At 44.7% G+C, this 21,281-nt stretch overlaps 3 protein-coding genes across 6 annotated transcripts in view; 1 reads left to right on the top strand and 2 right to left on the bottom strand.

The window, feature by feature from the left end:
- Nucleotides 1-8,438, bottom strand: part of LOC107995180 (meiotic recombination protein W68) — a 45,545-nt gene extending 37,107 nt beyond the window's left edge. For both annotated transcript variants that reach the window (XM_017052529.3, XM_062081966.1), the window contains exon 1: nucleotides 7,743-8,438. The gene's annotated coding sequence lies outside the window, so the exon portion shown is untranslated. The remainder of the gene's footprint in view (nucleotides 1-7,742) is intronic.
- Nucleotides 1,020-11,206, top strand: LOC107995179 (uncharacterized). Its single transcript, XM_017052527.3, has 6 exons — nucleotides 1,020-1,392; nucleotides 6,454-6,556; nucleotides 6,834-7,064; nucleotides 7,244-7,513; nucleotides 7,852-7,945; nucleotides 8,434-11,206. Exons 1-6 carry the CDS (start codon nucleotides 1,382-1,384, stop codon nucleotides 9,810-9,812), a joined length of 2,088 nt encoding a protein of 695 aa, XP_016908016.2. The 5' UTR covers nucleotides 1,020-1,381; the 3' UTR covers nucleotides 9,813-11,206.
- LOC107995050 (RB1-inducible coiled-coil protein 1) overlaps nucleotides 10,242-21,281 on the bottom strand; it is a 43,052-nt gene continuing 32,012 nt past the window's right edge. For 2 of the 3 annotated variants that reach the window (XM_062081904.1, XM_062081903.1), the window contains 4 exons: nucleotides 20,614-21,241; nucleotides 18,698-19,438; nucleotides 17,615-18,607; nucleotides 10,242-17,519 (listed from right to left, as the gene is read on the bottom strand). In XM_062081904.1, the coding sequence (XP_061937888.1) occupies nucleotides 17,415-17,519; nucleotides 17,615-18,607; nucleotides 18,698-19,438; nucleotides 20,614-21,241 (2,467 nt within the window). In that variant the 3' untranslated portion in view covers nucleotides 10,242-17,414. The remainder of the gene's footprint in view (nucleotides 17,520-17,614; nucleotides 18,608-18,697; nucleotides 19,439-20,613; nucleotides 21,242-21,281) is intronic. The other variant, XM_062081905.1, reaches the window with a different exon arrangement.

Genomic DNA, 21,281 nt, shown 5'->3' with positions numbered 1-21,281 from the left:
TTTCCCCCGAAACAAATTTCTCTCCGGCAATTTCTCGTATCGACTCGACCGTATTACCACGCCAGCTTCGATTCTATTAATTAAGAGCCGTGTTGCACACCTGCGAACACGTGGTAGGAAGTGGAGTTATCGGGAACGCACGTGCCCGATACTCGAAATCGCACGTGCGGTTAGGATACGCGTCGTCGCGCAAAAGAAATGTTGTTATTCTGTTCAAATTAAGGCAACAACGGTCGTCCCAATTCCAGTTTCATTCCGGGGACGATTTCTTTTTACGCCGTCGAGTCGAATAGAGCGTTTCTCAACCTCTCGAGAACCTTTCGCTTTCGAGGTGAATTGTCATTAGGGATTATTATTAACCTCGGTGGGAATCGCGGCAACTCTTCAATTCCGAGGACGCGCTCACCTCGGCAGATATGTTTGCGTCGTGGGTTCAGGCTCGATCGAAGCGTAACGGGCCGTTGTCTTGGATGCGGGTACCTGGGGTCGGAGGCAAAGGGATGGAGAAGGTAGGAAGTAGGAGGATCCTAGTAGGTACACCCCCTTAAAGCGCGACCAGCTGATTGCGAGCTCGTTGCAATCTATCGTATCAATCGCTCTCTTCTTCGAATCAACGATAATAACAGCTCGATACCGTTTCTGAACGCTGATCGAGAAGAAATCCAAATGTTGGCCGAATTTTAAAATCGCATCGCAAGTTAAACTCGCGGAATAAGAGCAATGGAACGCGACTCGAATTGGAGGAAAAAATCATGGAGTCCTCGTTGCATGGAGGAGAGAGGAAAACGCGGACAGAGAAATCGAGAGGGCCCCGATTCCGGAGCACGGTCGAGGAGAGTGGTGGTTGCACGGTGATCGATCCTTGGGCAGGTCGAGAGGGGTTGGTGTCTGCAATTAAGCACCCTCCGGCACACGGCGAGCTAGCAAAGCACCGGATTGGTCGGGCATGGCCACTCCTCTAGGCGTTTCCTGATGCCGGCCAGGACTAACCACGACGTGCACACCATCCACCGTGCTGGCAACGTGCTGGCTCCAATCTAGTACGCACCCGAGCGGAGACGCCTCAGTTCACGTAGCGACTTCGCGTCGCACGCATCGATGCGTAGTGTCTTACGTGCGACCGTATAATAAAAACGCACACACGAGTTGATCGGTTACGATCGCTTCGCGGAACGCTAAGGGACGTGGTTAAGAAAGGGGTTAAAGGCAACTGTGAACTTGGCCGGGTGACTGGAAGGATTTGGAGGGAACGATGGGGGGACGAAGTTAATTTCGGGCGACAGGGCTTGATAACTGGAGGTGACAAGTGTCGATAGAGCGAGTTGTGAATCGTCCAATCGTCTGGTACCGGTGCGACGTCTTCCAGCAAGCAGCCACGACTATGGTTGTACTGTGAGTATTTATACTTTATTTTGTTTTTAAGGCTCTTGTTTTTAAGGCTCGTTGGAAAAAATTCTCTTCGAGAATCGCCACGACAGAATGGAATGGACTCGTCCGCGGAGACGATAGAGTAATTTGGCTTTATATTCCAGTTCGGCAATGTACGAAATGATGTAAAGTCTTAAATCCGGAGAGGCTCGGTAATACGATAATCGGAAAAGTTTGGGAGCAGGTGGCGACCATTTCGGCATCGATTTCTCTTCCTGGACGAGAAGCGAGATTTCCCTAGTATCTAATCAGTGGGCGTTCTGCGGGTTTCTCATTGGTGTGTGGGCGTTATCACGGACCCCGATTGGTCGATGGGTATTCTAGAGCTCTCTGCCGCATACATGCGCACCTCAAGCCTCCGAATCGTCAACACTTAACTCGCCAGTTTTGCGACTAACACCTTCTTCAAACTCCAGAAATATTCCGCTTTCAATTTTTAAAAACTAATTTTCCACTCTTCCTCCAACCTACATAAACGTGTCTTCGCAATTCTCGTTCTTGGATTCCGAATCGATAATAATTTCCAATCTACTGAATAGAACCGGAGAGTTTACGAAATTTGAGAAATAATGTTGCGAGTAATCTTCTCGACATTGGAAAAAGTTGAAATCCATCGAAGTTAAATATCCGGTGGAAGGAAAGAAAGACTGGAGAATATTTCAAAAGGAGGAGCAGTCGATCCTTGAAAATGGTCGATCGAATCGTCCTCTATTCTTGAAAACCCGATTACGGATGTTGCCGTGGCTCGCTATTGATCACGGCCCAACACCTCGGAGGACAGATTAAACGAATGTCCGCGGGTAAAACGATCTCCCTTTATCTCGAATCTCAAGAACGCTCTCTCCCTCCCTCCCTCTGCCTGCCCGCGCCGGTGAAGAATTCTTTGAACCCGCTCTCTGTCTCCGCTCTCCTCCTCCTCCTCCTCCTCCCAACGATCCTTTTATACGGTGGCGGTCGAATGGAAGCTGACAGTTTACCAGGTATTAATTATGCTCGCCCTTAACTCGCTCCCTCTCGCAATAACAAGCCTTCGAAACAAGCCACTGATCTGGAAAATCTCTTTGGCTTCCATCTCGGATAATTTTTCTCGATAACTCTTGCCGAGAATTGTCCAAGATCATAATTCCGATTGTTTTATTCATTATTATTATTATTATTATCAGAGAATTCGTTCGCATTGTTTCATTAATTTTACGTAAAGAAAAAAAAATGAAAGCACGATGCGTTATAGTTTATAGAAGAGGAGGGGGGAGTGATATAAAATACGCGATCGAAATTCCAAAGTATTTGCTCCGGCGACGAATCAAAGCGACAAATTGTCCGACACGGTTCGTGAAAATTGCATCACCGCGATTTATTTTCTGCTCTTTCTTCGCCTCGTTTCTTTGGCAAACCGCGAATCGTTTTTCGCGACGAGGGGGCGCGAGAAATCGCGAAGAATGAAATAGAGGGAGGGGTGGAGAGGTGGCTCGATAAAACTCGATGAACCTCAATGAAACGCGATAGAAGCAAACAAAACCGGTCCAGCTGGATTTTTGTAAGTCAGTCGGGTTTTTTTGCCGATTCCCCTTCGGGAGTAAATCGAGAAGAGCAAGGTGCGAAATAAGAGGAGATAGAATGCCCGTTTAGAAATGCTCCAAATTGAAACAAATAATTCACTTCGTCGAACAGAAAAAAAAACGGGTGTCGAAAACTTCTCTGTCGATCGGCCAAAGAACGAATATCGCTTTCCTTTCGCGTCTCTCGGATAAATTTATACAATGAGAACGATCTTTCGAATTGACGATGAATAACGGAATCCTCTGCTAAAATAATCCATGCAAGTATTCCAATGTAAATATTCTACCTACGCGATGTACCTTCCTCGATCGCGGCCATTCGAAGATCAAAAGATCCTCGGCTCATCGCCTGTCCGCCGTTCGTGCAATTCTTAATTTTCCAAAGTACACGCAGCGAACAGGGATTGAAATTCTTCTCCCTCCCCTAATTCAATTGGACAGATCGCACGTTTTCACGTAAAATCTAGAGGACATAATTAATCGTGTCTCGGGATAGATATAAGCCGCAGAATCTCCTAAACCACCCCGCGCGGCTCATAAAGCTAGGAACTCGAGAGAGAAACATCACACGCGGAACCGACTGCAAATTCTCGTCCTCGTCCGCTCACGCGAGTCCGTGGAAACGCATTCTCCTTCTCTCCCCCTCCTCGTATCGAAGTGGCCACAACCGCGAGAGAATTAACTCGTTTAGACGTAATCTCGGTGGACGATCCCGAGAGAGACTGCCTCCTCCATCGAGGCGAGGAGAAATCTCTCGTCGAGGCGACGCTCGCGTGATATTTTAGCGGGATACTCGCGATATCAGCCTTAATATCTGAAATTCTGAAGGCGCCCATACCGACCGGAACGAGGATATACCCCTCCTCTTCCCGTTTCTCTCTCTCTCTCGGGAGAGAGGGGAATAAAGGCGAGAAGGAGAGAGAAGGAGTCGTGTACGCACGTCGAGAGGCCTCGAGGCCTCTTCGAACAACCGCGGGACAATCTCCTCGCAGCATCGTCCGCCGATGTATCATCTTACGCCGGTGCTAAAGGCGATGACTTTATCACCGATCCGGGCAATCATTCACCGGGAGGCCCACTGCCTCCCCTGCCCCCCGCTTTTCTCACAGCGAACGCGAGAGCGGGACGCTTTGCGTGCCGGGGCCGCCTTCCTCGCCTTCTATTTGCCTTCCCTCTTCGCTCGGATAACGGATCGGCCGCGGCACGCGGGCCGAAATGCCCGCGCGTGAAATTATCGCCTCGAATTCGCGCCAACTTCGGATTCGGCCAGGTCACGGCCGCTTTGGAGATTTAAAAAGGAGAGAAAAAAGGGGGAGGAGGAAAGCGCGGCTGGATAATAGCCGCTTCTCGATTCCTCCTCCCCGGAGGATCGAGGAGATGCCGATCGTCGCGGTTTCACGCTTCGATTGCGCCTCGACGCTGCTGCGGTCTCCGCCGATGAAAACCTCCGTGACCATGATGAGGGGTTGTTTTTGCGAGGATGAAGTAGCTTTGTTTAGCGAAAATGTTGGCAGAGGGGAACATTGTTGTTGCTGGTGCGATTGGTGAAGCGACGCTCGGTGCTGATGTTTTGATTCCGGATGGAAATGGATGTGAAGGAATGTCGGGATGCGGCGTTTCATTTTCGCATAATTTTCTCCTTCCTTTTCTCTCTTTCTTATAAAACCCCCACAAATGAAATGAAATTTTAAAAATTACTTACAACTCTTATTATATGTTTCACGTAAATACACGCATTTGATAAATATTTAATTACTCGACGAGGGATACGTGATACTCCAGGCACGGAGGAAGAAAGATCGTTTGAGAAGTGGAGCCACGTGACGAGAGTAGGTGGTTTCGAAGATCGTAAACGTCCGCTCGACTCGATAAAATCCACGGCAACTTTGTGGGCGCAAACACTTGTGCGAAACGTTTTATCGCTCACTCGAAATCGATTATATACCCTTTTCGACGCGCGAATTGGGAAATAAAGAGGAAAGCAGAGGGATAAAATTACCTGTACGCGCACCTGCGCACTTTGATTCCACGGTAAAAGAAACCGTAAGTCGTAAATTAAATTTCCTCCACACTCGATTCGATTATATATATATATATATATTCGTTTCGAAATCTGTTCACTGACAACAAATGGAACGCGCACATCTCAATAAAGAGAGACGTGCACCGGAGTGCTCAGTTTGTAACTTTAGATAGCAGGTTGTCCCGTAGAACGTAGGCGAAGCGAGCGTCTTCCATGGGTGTCTTCATGGTCAATGACACCTGGTCGCCGATATTTATAACGTTCTCGCGCGAGCGACGCGCCTATTTCGCCGTCAAATCGTCGAAACCTTCCTTCCTTGTGCTCGGCGTGTACTGTGCAAACGGATTCCTACGAACATTGTTTGGAAACACAACGCGTAACGAGCCTCGTAATCGAGATAAACAAAGCACGGACGAGAGAAACGGAGTCGATTGAAAAGTTTATTTCGATCGAAGGAAAATTATCAATAATTGGATTTGGAATAGAAGGTCAAATTTGTGCTCGAATCTCTTTTTTTTTCTTTCTTTCGATCGTACACAAAACTTTGTATGAAATATCGAGGATCGAATCTCATTTAACTGGAAACGGGAAAGGAGAACGCACTGACTCATCTCGGAATCTCGGTTTGCCGATCGTTTTCGCGCACGGTTAATGCCGCCACAGATCATAACCGCGGACTTTAATGTCAACGAGAGAAAGGCAGAAGCATGACCTGACACGGGCATATATTCGCCAGACGATTTATGTGGAATCGCGTTGACCGCGAGTTTACCTATACCGAGGAATGTAAAGAATATTTTGAACGATTCTTCAATCCCGAGTTTCCTCCCGTTTGATCTCTGACCAAATTTTAATTCGATTAATTCGATAAAACGTTCGTCCTCGATCAAATCTCGTCGACTTTTCGATTTTTCGTAAAGAGAGAAAAAAAATGAGAGAAAGGGAGAGATTTCGTATTTTAGAAGACAAGCTCCGTTTGACCGCAACAACGAAAGGGTTCGAAGGAAATGGGCGGTCGAAAAGCGAAAAGTGGTCCGCGCGAGGATCGATCTTTTTGTCCGCGATCGAGAATCGCTCGCGACGGATATAAGGATTGCGGAAAGGCGGTGAACGTGCCCCTTGTCAGGCCACCCACGGGTTCCCATAAGTATGGCGCGAGCTACGGCCAGCTACGTGCCATAAATCGGGATTTTATCTCGAAACTGGCGACCCCTCGCTACGCCGGCTATTGCGTAATCCCAAATTGGTCTTCGAATTCGATGCAACGAGATTCGGGGGAATCTCAAGGTCGATACGTGAGGGAGGAATGGTTATGCCTTTTTTTTTTGAATTATCATCTAGGTATAATAAATTTGTTTGTAGAATAATAGAAAAGTATGTTGAAATATGTTTACGTGTTCCGTTTTGTTCATCGTTTTATCGAATTTTGATTTCTCTCTCTAGGAGTCGCGTTGGGTCGCCGACGATGTCAGCGACTGTTGCCGGCAACCAGCAACAGCAACATCCGCATCAAGAATGGGACATCAACGACTCGAACGTGCCAAGGGTAATTTCCGTTCGAGAATTATTAAACGTACCGTCTCGCTCATTCCGTTATTACCCAAGCATGATCAAAATGGAATATTCAAAGTGACGGGAAATACTTGCTTCGTGATTCTTTCTAATTTCATAAGAAACGTAATTAAGATTTCGTTCTACGAAATGACACAAATGTAAAACGAAGAACTTTAAAATTATCTACAAGAAAGATGTGTATATATATATATATATATATTTTTTGAATCGAAGTTTCCGATAATAACGATAATTGAAAATAATTATAGGTGGTGGAATATGATCCCTGGTGCGAATGGGCGGACGGCCACGTAAGAAGAGTGTACGGGCCAGATTGCGAGGAAGCGAGAAGACACGCATCCGGATGGGCGATGAGGAACACGAACAATCACAACGTGAGCATCTTGAAAAAATCTTGCCTCGGTGTGCTGGTCTGTTCGCAAGAATGCATACTACCTGGCGGCGGAAGGGTTCACCTTCGACCGGCAATTTGTGACAAGGTAAGGGAATCGAAATCTTTCGGGCGAAATCTCGCCGAGTAATTCCTAACGCGAATTCTATTTTCTTTTTATATCACAAATTCTTTCGGAAATTTTATCGCTGAAATATTATTTCAGAAATCAAAAGCTACTTTTCAATTATATTATAATTGCGATGTGCGTGATTATGTGGTTTTCAGGCAAGAAAAAAGCAACAAGGGAAACCGTGCCCGAATAGACAATGCACGGGTCGGTTGGAAATACTTTCGTGTCGCGGCCATTGCGGTTACCCTGTAACGCATTTCTGGCGACATACCGAGCACGCGATATTTTTTCAAGCCAAAGGACAACACGATCATCCGCGACCAGAAGCAAAATCCACGTCCGAGGCGAGGCGAAGCGTGGGTGCCGGCAGAAGGGTGCGAGGATTGGCGGTCCTTCTTGCAAACGAAGCTGCTTTGGGTTCCAAAGTACGTTTATCGAAAAATTCGTTTAATATCGATTCCTTTTCAGTCATTTTTCACGTTTCGTTACCGCACCTTCGATTTGCTTCGCGTAAATAAAGGAAAAGATTCTTTTACACATCGTGGACATTGTCATAACCTCTTCTCGCGAAACGCGGATAAAAATATTCAAAAAATATTCGAAATTTATACGTAATTAATACTACTGCATGCTTGATACGTGTAAGAGACTTACCGAGACAGGTAGTTTGGACGGGCAACAACACTTTGCTTGTTGAGAATAACTTCTTGATTCTTTTGTTAATTTTACGACTAATGAATGTATCGTGTTATGCTTTTTTCAGTTAATGTCACTACGTGGAACGAAAAGATCGAATTCGGAAGCAATCGAGCAACCGCCAAGAACGACGCAGCCACCGCCACTGATACCGGATAAAGGTTAACGATCGTTTTATTTCCAAAGACACACTTGTTTCGCGTTAAACACTGTCAATAAATTTTCGTAACTGTCACAAACGGAGTTTCGATAAATTTATTCTTAAATTCGAATCTCGCCACTTTTACCGTGAACGTTCTCGCGTTAGCGTTTACTATTTGCCCCGACAGATGGCACCAGCTGCTATAGACTGTGCCAATACGCAGCAATGTTCAGATCATAGATTCGGGCGCGATTTTTTAAAACGTTACTTTTCGATCCTTTTACAACAAAATTTTATAAAAAATTGTTTCAATTTAGTACAAAGTTTTAACGTTATATATTTCATTTTTTTTATAAATAAATAAAAGAGATTATCGTTATTATTATTATTACATTATTTGTGCTCTCTTCGTATTTCATTTCCAAGCTTTAAAATTAAAAATTCTTCCATCTGCGTACAATTTATTCCTGGAAAATGTTAATATATTTTTTTAATATATCCTCGCAGGATACTCGTGTTCCTGCCCACCATTCGAATGCATGTGCGGCCTACAGAACAACGTTTCGGCTTATCAACAGTCTCATCATCAAACAACCATGTATCCCCAACAAACGGCCTCGAACGACACCCCCTACTGGCTCCAAGACACCGTCCCAACCCAAGAGACCGCGGTGGGCTACAATCTCCCCAATCAAGTGTCTCAAGAGGCCTCCTACCCCGACTTTCCCCCGTTCACCGGAGAATTGCTCCAACCGGAAGAGATCTTCCAGCTGGATCAACCCCTGAGACCCGAATTCTCCATGAATTCTCAAGAGGTGGCCAGATCACCGCCCACTTTGCTCGATCTTGGAAGCGGTACCATAAAGTACGAGATAAAACAGCACCAGGACCAGGCTTACTGGAACCAATTCCTCAGCGAGGACTCGAGCAGCAGTCACTTGAGCATACCCCAGGACGAGAGGCTTCAATTTCCCGGTTTCGAAACGGAGAAAGACTCTGCGAACGGGTTTTGCGTGAAGAGACCGGTGGATCATCAATTCGTCCCTGAAAAAGAAGGGAATCATCATCATCACCATCATCATCCTCACTTGAACAATCCTTTAAACTTCCAAGATTATCAACGACACCCGAACCACAAGAATTTCGTGGAAGGCGGCGGGGTGAAGAGCGCGGATCAAGAAGCCAACTATTGGGCCCAAAATCATCATCAGGACGACCGTTTAAATTTCCCCGACTTCGATCCTCGCAAGGAGGAGGAGCTGTTGCCCGCGAGACGGGACGACGTGAACTGTTTTCCAAAGGAGAACTGCCAGCCAGGATTGATGGACAGGCCGAGTTACAACGTCTATCCGAAAAAGGAGAACGGGATTACGGTCGATTCTGTCCGCCCTAGTCGCAGCCCCATCGAGAATAAACATTATTTCAACGACGGTTACAACCATCAGATGTTCGAGCAATCGGACAGCGCGAAGAATCAATTGACCAGTCGTATACCCAATCAGAATCGAATGGTGCTCGACGAGAGGTTGCAGAATAATTACGGTGGCCGGGAGACGAATCCGGACCCGAGCGAAAGATTGTTCCCCGACCCGAGCGGGATGGATGCCTCTATACCCGCGCAAAACAGCCCCGAGCCCTTCTTCTACCCCAGCAACGATCGTTGCCACTACACTTGCGAGGTGGTGGACACGCGGCTACCCCAGATGGCCATCACGAGCGCGGCGCAGGCGAACGGGATGAACAATTACGGGGACGTGGCCGATCTGGATCTTCCACCTTTCGTCGACTACACCCTCGTCGGGATGCTGTGCTCCACCGAGGAGGACACGTCGAGCTTGCTGCCTAGTTGCCCCCAAAATTCGCACAGCTACGTCCCCCACCATTAGATCATCGTCCCAACGGATCGTCTTCGTTTGTATTATAAAAATATACCATGTTGTTGCGCGATACGCGCGATTCACGCTCGAGTGTCGTGCACTTTTGTTCTCCGTACTCCCTCCCTCTCTCCCCTGTCCCGTCTCTCCGAGTTCTCCATCCCACGAGTGGAGAAAGACGGGTTTACAAGGAGACCAGGCTAGCAGAAACTGTTGTAACTTTGGCAGAGAGAGAGAGAGAGAGAGAGAGAGAAAAGAAGAAATCTTCTTACGTTGAAAAATTTCCAACTGTTATTTGAACGAAGGATAACGAAATAAAGGGATTTTTGTTAAACAGGAGGGTCCTTGTGTGTTCAATAAATTCGGGGGAGGGGGATGGCGATTGGGAAGGCGTTGAAAAGCACTCGAAGTTGAAGTAGCTTGGAAAAAAGTCATGAATGATTTATTCGTAATTTATTATTTTATTCGCAACAGATACTCTCACGATCACAATTGTATGTATATTATGTAATATAATCATATACCTATTTTTGCATTACACTTTCTCGGATTACATGCGCGATATTCGTTTTTCTTTTTTTCCTTTTTTTTCCTTTTTCCTTTTTTTTTTCTTTTTCTTTTTTTTTTCTTTACTTCTTCTTCTTCTTCTTGCCTCGCACATTCGAACAATCACTCTTTTACACGCCAACCTACAATCGACGCTCTACCTGCTCGATCGTCAAATATCTGTTCATTCCCCGCGTCGTTTTCATCAAGCGGCGAGCACAAGGGAGACGAGAAACGAAATCGGGGGTGCGAATCCGAACGGTTCGCGTGCATCGCCGAACGATCAACGATTTATCGATCGCTTTTCGAGTCTACCTCCCGCGTCTACGTCTCTCGATTCGTTCCTGTTTTTCCTTTCTTTCTTTTCTTTTAATCAATTAATCAATCAATAACCCGAAACGAGCGTACACGTGTTTCGAAGGAAAGAAGTGCGCGAGCGATTTTTAATCTACCACGAAATCGCTCGTTCTCGTGATTGCAAAAGCGTACACTATACCCATGGATGGACAAGGATTATAATAATAAGGAAAGACATTCGTTGGATCGTTCGATCGATCGCGAAACTCACGCTCGCGGACCTCGGTTGGCCGATTCTCGTTTTGATTCTCGTTGTTCGCGCGAATTATGCCACAACTCAGAGCTAATTTTATTTATGTAATTATAATTAATTAAATGTGTGCTTTATCCCTCCCCCCTTCAGGAGAATCGCTGAATCTCGTTGGAAAAGTAAGCGCTAAATCATCTTTATAGTGTAATTTGTATTCGTCGAAGAGCAAAGTCGATCATCACGAAAACGAAATTTTATTTTTTTTCACCTTGCTACTCGATGAGAAATAATAATAATAATAATAATAATAATAATAATAGGAAAAAAAAACGAAAGAAAAAAGAAAAGACATCTGTAATCGAAAGAAGCAAACGTAAAATTAATCATGTCGCATCGACATATCGCCTGAAGCTCGTCCCTTTTTTTTTTTGTTACATCCTCTCTTTTTTTTTTTGTCAAATTTTGCTCTCAATTTTTTCTCGTTTTTTTTTTTTTTTTTTTTAACTTTTTCTCTTTTTTTGTTTTTAATTATTCCATTTGTACGTGAATTACGATTACCTCTCACATAGAATGTATAAACGTTTCTAAGCGTATAAATTTTGGTCAGTAAAAAAAAGAATATACTATAATATCGAATTATTATATTTTGTCCTATACACGTCACACGTAAAACAAACTCTATCAATACTACGGTTTACATATTCTTAATTTTTTTTCCCCTTTTCATTCTTTTTCTATTTTCTCTCTCTCTCTCTCTCTCTCTCTCAGTGCAGACACATTTACTCGTTTACTCATTCACTCACTTTAGGCGTCTAGGTAAAAAAATGGGGGTGGGAGAAGAGGGTAAACGACGCTTCGTTTATAGAATAATCGCTAGAAAAATAAAAACGCGGCTTTATCATCCACATGCATATATATATATAATATATATATATACTCTTTCCTCTCTCCTCTCTCTCTCTCTGTCTTTCTTTCTCTCTCTCAATCAATTTCCCTTACTATCGATATTTTCCTCTCCATCTTGTTTTCTGTTTCCGACATAACCGAATCATTCCTCTCACTCGCTTATCATCCCGTTTCCCTAAAAGAAGCAAATTTCTTCTGAGGTGTGGCTCCGGTACGGTTCTTTTTTTTTTCTTTCTTTCTTTCGGAACGTGGTTTTTCACGCGACTTTTCATTTCGAATGAAAACGTTCTCTCGAAAAAAAAAGAAAGAACATTCGCGCGTTCTCGTCTCTTCGTCCCTTCTCGCGTCTGGATCCTCGTGCATCTCCGCTCTCGAGAGACCAGATCGATCAAAAATAATATAAAATTAGAGGGGGGGGAAAAAAAGAGAAAAAAAAAAAAAATAGAATCGATCGACTCTTGAAAACGATTCTCTCCGCGATCATTCAAGTGATTTCGCATTCCTTCGTACTCCTTTTCGATCGAATTCTTTGCGACCATGAGAAATTAACACGTTGCTAAAAACGTTGCAGGCACGTCGCTTTGATATATTCGCGTAAGTGTAATAATATTACCGTCCACTTTGGACGAAAGAGCAAATTGGAAAAATTCATTCTTCCACTACCGATCGATCGATGTATACATATTTTTTTTTTCTTCTTCTTCTTCTTCTTCTTTTTAACGCGGCGCGTTAATTAAATTTACTCGCGAACTTATAAATTTACTCGGCGGCTCCTTTGAGATCCGAGAAGCGTCGAAAGAACGGAGTAAAATTGATCCTCCTAGCTTCTAAAAGTCCCATTGCTTTCGCGACGAAACGAAAAACTCGGGTTCGTTCGTTTCGCTTGGCAAATTTTTTTCTTTTTCTTTTTCTTTTTTCTTTTTTTTTCTTTTTTTTTTTTTCTTTTTTTTTGATTTCTATATTTGCGATTTCAATCTCGCGCAGACCACAACTCTCGACGCACAAGCTGCTCGATTTCATTATACGATACAGATACGAGCATTTCTCAAGGATGCTGGCTTTTCTCAAAGAAAATAACGTGGATATGGATTCGTCCGTAGCAGAACGAGGTTGTACGTTGTTTCACTGCGTCGTTGCCGCACGAATAATTTGTTTGTCACGATTGTTTCTCGATCTCTCGTCAACAGGACTTCGAAATCGCGTTCTTTCAAATCTCTTGCCTCCCAAACGTTTCTGCACAAAATTTCTGACAGAGAAATTTTGCAATCGTCGAATGCGCGAGAAAAAGGAAAAATAAACGAAGGATTGCAAAGTTTCTTCGTTAACCATCGGCAAGAGCAATCTCCTTTCGACAACTCTCGTCCACTTTCTCGAGTAATTCCAAATAAAAAAAAAACTTTTTTCTCATCATACGCCAACTTTCTCGAAACATCATCGTCGCCGAAGTTTTCATCCCCTTCAAATCGTCTCGCGATTGAACGCGAAATCCGAACAGCGAAAGATCAACGATAACAATCGTCACACACATCGTCTGGAAAGAAATGCGGTTGGAGGCGTAACGGCTCGAGTACAACCGTGTCGGAGCATAAGCTGCCGCGTCGTGTGACCGTCCCGCGACGTTGCAGATAAATGCTCTCCCAACATCGGTCGGTCGAGCTTTCACACAGCTTTCGCGTATCGTGTAAGCGATCGACGTCGCGCTCTCGATCTTTGTGTGTGCTTTTCACGAGGCAGTGCTTTCTCCCTTCGTCCTACCTTCGTCGCATATTCGCATACGAGAAATGTGTAAAGGAAGAGGGGGAGGGGGAGGGGTGGAAAAGAAAAGAAAACTGTGCGGAGAGTGCGTCTCGAATCCTCTCTCTGCTCGAGTGGGCCCTTCGAGTGAGAAAAGAATCGGACCGATAGAAATCGTGAACAATGTCGTACGCACGAGGAAACGCCGAGATCCCCGAGAATATTAAAAACAATGTCTCGCGAGTGTCGCTCGTCACCACGATCTTTCGTCCGTCCGACCATTCTTCTTCTTACACGCGCGTGATCATTTCGTCGACGCTTCTTTATTTATGTATATATATACATATACATATACGTATATCTAACGATTTATATTTTGATTCAGAGATTCGCGAGTAGGTGATCTTGGTAAGAAATTAGGAAGAGCGACACCGAGACTCATCCATCTCGTTTCAAGGATACTCGATAGGGAGGAGGAGCAGTAAGAAATTCCGATTTCCTCGTGCATCCGATGCGTTTGCCCGCGAATCGACACGACGACGGAAAAAAACGTCGATCGTCGTGGAAGCGCGACGTTTCCGGAGAGAAAGTGTATTAATTACGAATAACGAAGGAGAACGGGAGGAATCTGGACGAGATTCCAGATTACCGTCACGTAGAATTCGTGCTAAATCTGTGCATGCGTGCTCTCGCGAATTTTACTCTTTCCCTTCCTTCCTTTCTTTTTTTTTTATCTTTTCTAATTTTCAATTTCTCTTTTCTCTTGTGTGTACATGTGTGTGTGTGTGTTGTGTGTGTATTTTTCCCTTCTTTTCATGCTTTTTCCCCCCTTTCTTTTTTTTCTTTTTCCTTTCAATCGACAAAAGAAAGAGGAATCGCTCGAAACGAAATTGCTAATTGCGCTACGAGTCAGAAGCGGGTGCGTCGTTCTCTCGACAAGCTACACAACCTACCGAACGGATTTGTTCTGCTTCGTCTTTTTTTTTCTTTTTTTATCTTACTTATCAGCGTTGTATCGCGTGTGTACGCGTGTGTATGTTCGCCGCGTGTGTGTGTCGGCGGGCCACCTCGAACGCCGGCGGCTTCGCTCGAAAAACTTGAAATAATTAAGGCCGACGAGCGAACAAGCACGTCGTTTTCAACTCCGCCTGACGATTCAGGTACACTGTGTGCATGTGTGCCTATTTAATAATATTTTCCTCGATTCGTAGAATTTCGGCAGAGGAAAGAAAAAAATATATATATATATATGTGTGTGTGTATAAAGAGAGAGAGAAAAAGAAATAAAAATATTCGGAGGGAACAAAAGAGAGATTGTGTAGAAAAGTGTACGTGGACCGTTTCGTTTTTCTTTTTTGTTCTTTTTTCCCTTGTTTTTCGTTTTTTTTTTCTTTTTTCTTTCTTTCTTTCTTTTTTTCTTTTTTTCTTTTCTTTTTTTTTTTTTTTGAAAGCGGACGACGAACCTATCGTTACTCATCCGGCCCCGGGAATTAAGATTTAAATTATCGACTATATGTATATACGTAGTAGAAGTGTAAACGTCGAGTCTAACAATCACAGCTATTGTATGATACTATAAGTGTCTAGAAAACTGTCGCGGAGGAAAAAACGATAATATTTAATAATAATAATGGTAATAATAATAATAATAATAATAATAATCGTAATAATAATAATAATAAAATAATAGTAATAATAATAATAATAATAAAATAATAGTAATAATAATAATAGTAGTAGTACTAGTAGTAATAATAATAATAGTAATAATAATAATAGTAATAATAGTAAGTAATAATAATAATAATATTAATATTAATGATAATAATAATAATAGTAATAATAATAATCATAATAGCAATTATATAAAACGATAGAGAATCGATAATTAAAGGATGCTAGTAGCGATCTGTCACAAAGAAGCTAATAACGGTCTCTCGTTTTACGCGCTTTTCTTTCGATCGTCGTTCCGAGTTAACCTCTAAACAGGTTTGGACATTGAACGATAGAAAAAAATATATGTGTATATGTACGGTATGTTTCCATGTGTGTATAATATGTTTATATTTTGTATACGTGTTAATGCGTATGCATATGTACGCATATATCTATAAAATTCATCCTACGAAGAGTTTGCCTCACACCGGGTTTATCTCGACGGGGCTAAAGAAACCTAATAAATCTTTCTTTCGTCGGTAAGCATTCGTCGTTACGCTTCGAAGTAAAGATATTTATCTGTACGAGTATCACGTGGTTTTACTCCTATTCTCCGTGCAGCGAATTTTCCACGCTGGAATCATAATAAATCGATGATTCGAATAAAGAACGGAGTGGACCGACCACGAGGCACCCGAAACGAAATCGTTAGAAGAAACACTGTGGTCGATGCGAGGGAAGGAGGCAATACGATGCCTACTCGTCCTCTGTATATATATATATATATATAATATATTTTTATATATATTTCATTTTTTTTCTTTTTCTCCTAAACGAAACGAACCGTCTAATATGTCAAAGATGCGTGTCCCGAAAAATGAAACGACACACGATTATTTCGTTTTATAAAATCTTAGACTTCGGCTTATATAGGACCTATGTGTATGCGTGTGTGATTGTGTGTGTATGCGTGTGTGTTTATACTTTACGTACACGAATATTGCACGTATCGGTATCCGATTCTGTTTTCGATACCCAATAAACCGTGTACACGAGTTTATATATTTAATATATATTATATATATCACATATATAATATATAATATAGTTTGCATATACAAAGCATTCGTGATTTTCGTTATACCTTCTTTGTCTTGCTTTATCTTCGTTACTTCTTTCTTTCCTACCCCTCCCCCTTCCCCCCCTTTGTTTTTCCTCCTTTCTTTCCAAAACTTACTATGCACTACGATTTTTCTTCGTTTCTTTTTCGTCATTTTGTTTTCAGTGCAAAGATAATGGTAATAGTAATATAGTTATCGTAATCGTAATAGTAATAATAGTTTTGAATAGTTTTCGATCGAATAACAAATAAATTTCGCCTCTGTGTATCCAAAATTAAAATAAAAAAAAAAAAAGAACTTTCTCTTCCGCTCTTGCACACTAATAACTTTTTCTCCCTTGCACGCGATCAGCTTATCGAGAAGAATATCATTTGATAAAGTTTAATTGTTCGTCGTAATAACGTTATATGTATTCGCGGTTGCTTTTTTTTTTCTTATTATCGTCTCTCTCTCTCTCTCTCTCTCTCTCTCTCATACACACACACGCGCGCATTCTTCCTTCCTCTCTGTCTCATTCTCACGTTCGGTCTCGTCTGAAACGAAAAAATAAAAGAGAAAACCGAAAACGGAAATACAAACATCGTTACGCTTCACAGCTAACCACAGCATTCGGCAAATATGTTTCGCTCGTTTAAAAATTATTTATATCACAATGAAACGCCAGCGCATCCTTCCTCCTCTGATCCCCGATTCGATCGTGGCACCCATGAACAAAAGGTAGCCCCATACCTTTTCTCTCGATCTCTCCAAAAAAACTTCCCTTCTTCTTCTTCTTCTTCTTCTTCTTCCATTCGATTCGACTGATTCAAGGATGCGTCTATAAGGTCTGGCAGGTTTTGGCCTTGATCCGAGAATAATTCCGGATGATCGCGAACATGTGTATGCTAAGGATCCGTGTCGGTTGCGTGTCGGATGAACTGAACGTGCAAGGCCACAAGTGTTCATTCCCGCGACGCGGATCCGCGGTCACAGGGTTTATCGAATTGGCGGAGAATCGACGGACCCCTCTCTCTCTCTCCCTCTCTCTCTCTCTCTTTCTCACACACTCACTCTCGCTCTCGCTCTCTCTCTCTCTCTCTCTCTCTATTTATCATTTTTCCTACTCTATTCTTGCTGAACGCTCGCCAACATAGCTGCACTGTTGCTCACAGGTTTCACGACCACACGATAGAATTTGGTACCGCGTCGTACGCGATATCGATTCTCCGACTGAAACGTGAACAAATCATTTACTTCAGTTTTAGTATCATTTTAATAATCGACGATTGGATTTATATGCGTGACATGAACGAGTAATACTTTACCTTTCTGGCGTGACAGTACTGTTTATCCACAACCTCGACGATGCTCTGAGTATTCTTCGACTCGTCGGGATTCGAGCCCAGATCCAACTCGGAAGAGGAATCCGTATTGAGGAAGTAGAGCGTTGTTGACTCCTGGTACAACGTGTACGTACCGTGGGTCGGATCCCAGAACATCAACACGTTGTCCCCGGGATCGCAGCTGGTCACGGTGATGTGGCCCATCTCCGTCAGCTTGGTGGCGGTTTTCTGCATTTTCTTTTGGACGTGCGTCAAGCACGTCGTGCAACCGCATCGACGCTGCGGTTTCGGGCTGGTCGCCGCGTCCCTGCGCGCGCTCGACTCGGAGACCACCGCCACGGAGGCGTTCATGTCCTTCTCGCGGCACTCCGACGAGGACGAGGAGTCGGGGGCGGCGAAGTTTCTCGGACGTTCCTTCACCAGCTCGATCTCGAGCCGGACCTTGTCCGCCTCTAAGGCCTCTATCTTCGCCTCGGCCGACTCTTTGCTCTCGCGGAGCGATTGCAATTCAGCGCTCAACCTCTTGTTCTCGTTCTCCAGCATCTCGAGCCGTCTCGAGAGGCAGCTCGGCTCGTCGTTGCTCGCCTCCAGCCGCACCTTCTTCGATTCGGACACCTCCACCTCGTCCTTCTCCGCCTCCAAGTTCTTCGCCACCTCCTCCAAGCTGCTCTGGCTCATTTCCAGCTGCTCGTCGCTGCTCTCCTTGTGCAAACCCGGCTCGCTCTTAAAACTCTCCGACTCGGTCAAACGCCTGATCGTGCTCTTGTAACGCTTACACTCGTCCGTCAACGCCACCTCCCTCCTCCTGAACATCTCCATCTCTCTGTCCTTCTCCTCGATCACCTGCGTGGCCAATCGTAGATCGTGAACCAATTTCGCCACGCAATCCGTGTCCTCGATGGTCCGTTTCTCCTGCTTCATGTCTTGCGGCGCCGTGGTCAACACGTGGCCGGCCAACTCGATGAAATCTGGTCTCTGGAAAGAAGAAGAGGAAAGAGACGAAGTTTTCAACCTCGCGACAGTTTGGAGAGGGGCGGAGGGATGAATTTCGAGAATATCGCTCACTTCGATCTTGTCGGTGCTGTCGCTCGGGCTGCTCTCCATGGTCGTGGAGGCGGTCATCAGCTTGAACCGGCTCCTGATCGACTGCAACTCGCTCTTGTACTCCATCTGCAGCTTTTCGGTCGCCTCCTTCACCATCCTCTTCTGATCGCTGCGCGCCGTGTCCAAACTCTTCTCCAATTCCTGGATACGCTTCTGGCATTGCGTGACGGAATTCGTGAGCGACGCAATCTCCAAGAATCTCTCGTCGTTGGCGTTCTTCACGGCCGACTCTTTCTCGGCGCGCGCCTGCTCCAAAGCCTCCTCCAACTGCTGGTGAAGGCGCGTCTGCAGATCCCTCATCTCCGTTTGCTCGCTCTCCAACTTCTGCCGCATGGTCGATATCAGGCGCTCGTGCTCGGCCAGCTCGGTCTCCTTCTCGATCACGCTCCGCTTCAACGTGCATATCTCCTCCTCGCGACTCTCTATCATCTTCTTCACGTCCGCCATCTCGAGCTCGTGGTCCACCGTCAACTCCTGCTCCCGTTCTCGAAGACGGCGATCGCACTCGCGCGTGTACAACGACAGAGCCTCCCGAAATTGGTCCGTCGTCTTGGAGAAACCGGTCGCGCCCTCGTTCGATCGATCCCTGAGAACAGCCAACTCCTTGCGAACGGACCTCAACGCCTCGTACACCACCGCCTTCATCGTTTTCAATATGGAACGGAGCCTTTCCACCTCTTCCCGAGTGTTCCCGAGATTCTCCTGAAACGTCGACCGTCAGAAATGCGTCGATCAGTACGGGGGAAGGAAAGCGCGTCCTTTCGAACTCGCACGAAAAGAACAACTATTCAAATATATTGTTATAATACGTCTCGTTCACAGGCGAAGATGAAGTAAAAGTAAAAAGAGAGAGAGAGAGAGAGAGAATTAACGTTGTTAGCAAGTAGGGAAAAATAGTAGGGAGAGAGAAAAGAGATAGATCCGACAAAGAAGAGCAAGAGATCCCAAATGCGAGTGAGACGTGACGATGATTGGAATGATGGCGAATCGAATCCGGCTCGAATCGAAGTCGTCCGAATTAACTCCGAATACTCTGCGTGATATTTCTCTCCTCTTTCGATTCGAAATATATTATATTGTCTCGAGGAAACGTACTTCGGGATCGTGGGAACGGGAGTATCGAGTGCGACGGCAGCTATCCTGTAAAAAAAAATCAAAAGACACACGCACTCACACGAGACGACACGACACGCGGCCGGCTAATAAAGTTAACATAAAATGAATACGCAAGCATGTTCTAGAGAGGGAAAGGAGTCGGCGTGGACGACTCATGAAAGAACTCATTGCAGGCAAGAGATACATACCCACACGACTCGGAAAATTACTTTGCAATAAGTCAGCGCTAATAGCTTACTGCGGATAGCGAATGTAAAGACAATGACAACGAAAGTTACCTAGAAACCACAGAAAGGGAAAGTAAGTGGACATAAAAATTCAAGTAAGCGGACAACGTCTAGTAAAAGGAGAAAGAAAAATATATATACATATCTTTTCTTAAAAACGTTTGCACGAAGAATATATAATGTATATATAAAAATGGATACTCCATTTTACATACATATATACAATATAACGTATAGGATTACAGATTACGAGGATGTGTAGAAAATGATGTACACATAGATAAGGGAAACGAGGAGTAATTGGGGAATACAAATTTCGAGTATACGTAAAGCGAACAAGTATGTACCATATACACATACATATATATACCTCGTAGGAGGGATCGAGGGATGGTAAATAAAAGTAGGTGTATATATATATACATGTATATACACATACACACACACATATATATATATATACATATCAGCGGTAATGGAACGTTTACGGCTACGACTACAAGGTCTGTTAGCGAGCTGTAAGTCGTCCAGTACCTGGAGAAGGGAAACGATAGCCTGGTGCTGGCCGTCTGCGGGATGCTCGCTGAGGCTGCTCGGAAGAGACTCGTCCATGTAAAATTCAGTACCCATGAAGTCGGTAGCCCCAACTCCGACGGATGGGCTGCTACCGCCACTGCCGGACAGCTGGTGGCGTTGCTGCTGCTGGCCGTCGCACATCACGGACCGTGACAGGGAGGAGGGAGGATTCGGACTTAGGGAGTTTGGCTCCTCGGCGGGCATCGTGCTCGATGGCGTCTCGTGATACTTAGGAAGACAGTTGGTGGTAGCACGGTGAAGCAAACAGCTCGACTCGCCGTTCTCGGCGCACTCGGTTAGCGGGCTCAGCTGAGCTGGACGCTCGCTCACGGACAGACTGGGAAAATGGAAGGATCCAGGCTCGCTCGAGGAGGATGACCGGTTCGTCAGGTCCGCGACTTTCGAATTAAGCGGGGATACGTTAGTCGAGGTCGAGGAAGCGGGGGAGACGCTTCGCGAGGCACCAACCTCCAATTGCTTCTGACGCGTTTGTTTCGCGCCATCGAAGGACTCCGGTTTAGAGTCCGTCGCGCCCTGCCCGATCTTCTCGAACTCCTCCGTGTCCGTCTCCGATTCGAAGCCACCCCTGGAAGAAAAGAAAGGAGAGGCTCGGGGTAATCTTCACG

This window comes from Apis cerana, linkage group LG11 (assembly GCF_029169275.1).
Source record: "Apis cerana isolate GH-2021 linkage group LG11, AcerK_1.0, whole genome shotgun sequence".
Taxonomy (NCBI): Eukaryota; Metazoa; Arthropoda; class Insecta; order Hymenoptera; family Apidae; genus Apis; species Apis cerana.
The sequence above is the reverse complement of the archived record's forward strand: the minus strand, read 5'-3'. Positions and strand labels throughout refer to the sequence as shown.

Bases quoted from the DNA above. Each gene is read 5' to 3' on its own strand.
- LOC107995179 (XM_017052527.3), top strand. The intron at 6,557-6,833 runs GTAATTTCCGTT...AAATAATTATAG, and splicing joins ACGACTCGAACGTGCCAAGG to GTGGTGGAATATGATCCCTG. The intron at 7,065-7,243 runs GTAAGGGAATCG...TGTGGTTTTCAG, and splicing joins GACCGGCAATTTGTGACAAG to GCAAGAAAAAAGCAACAAGG.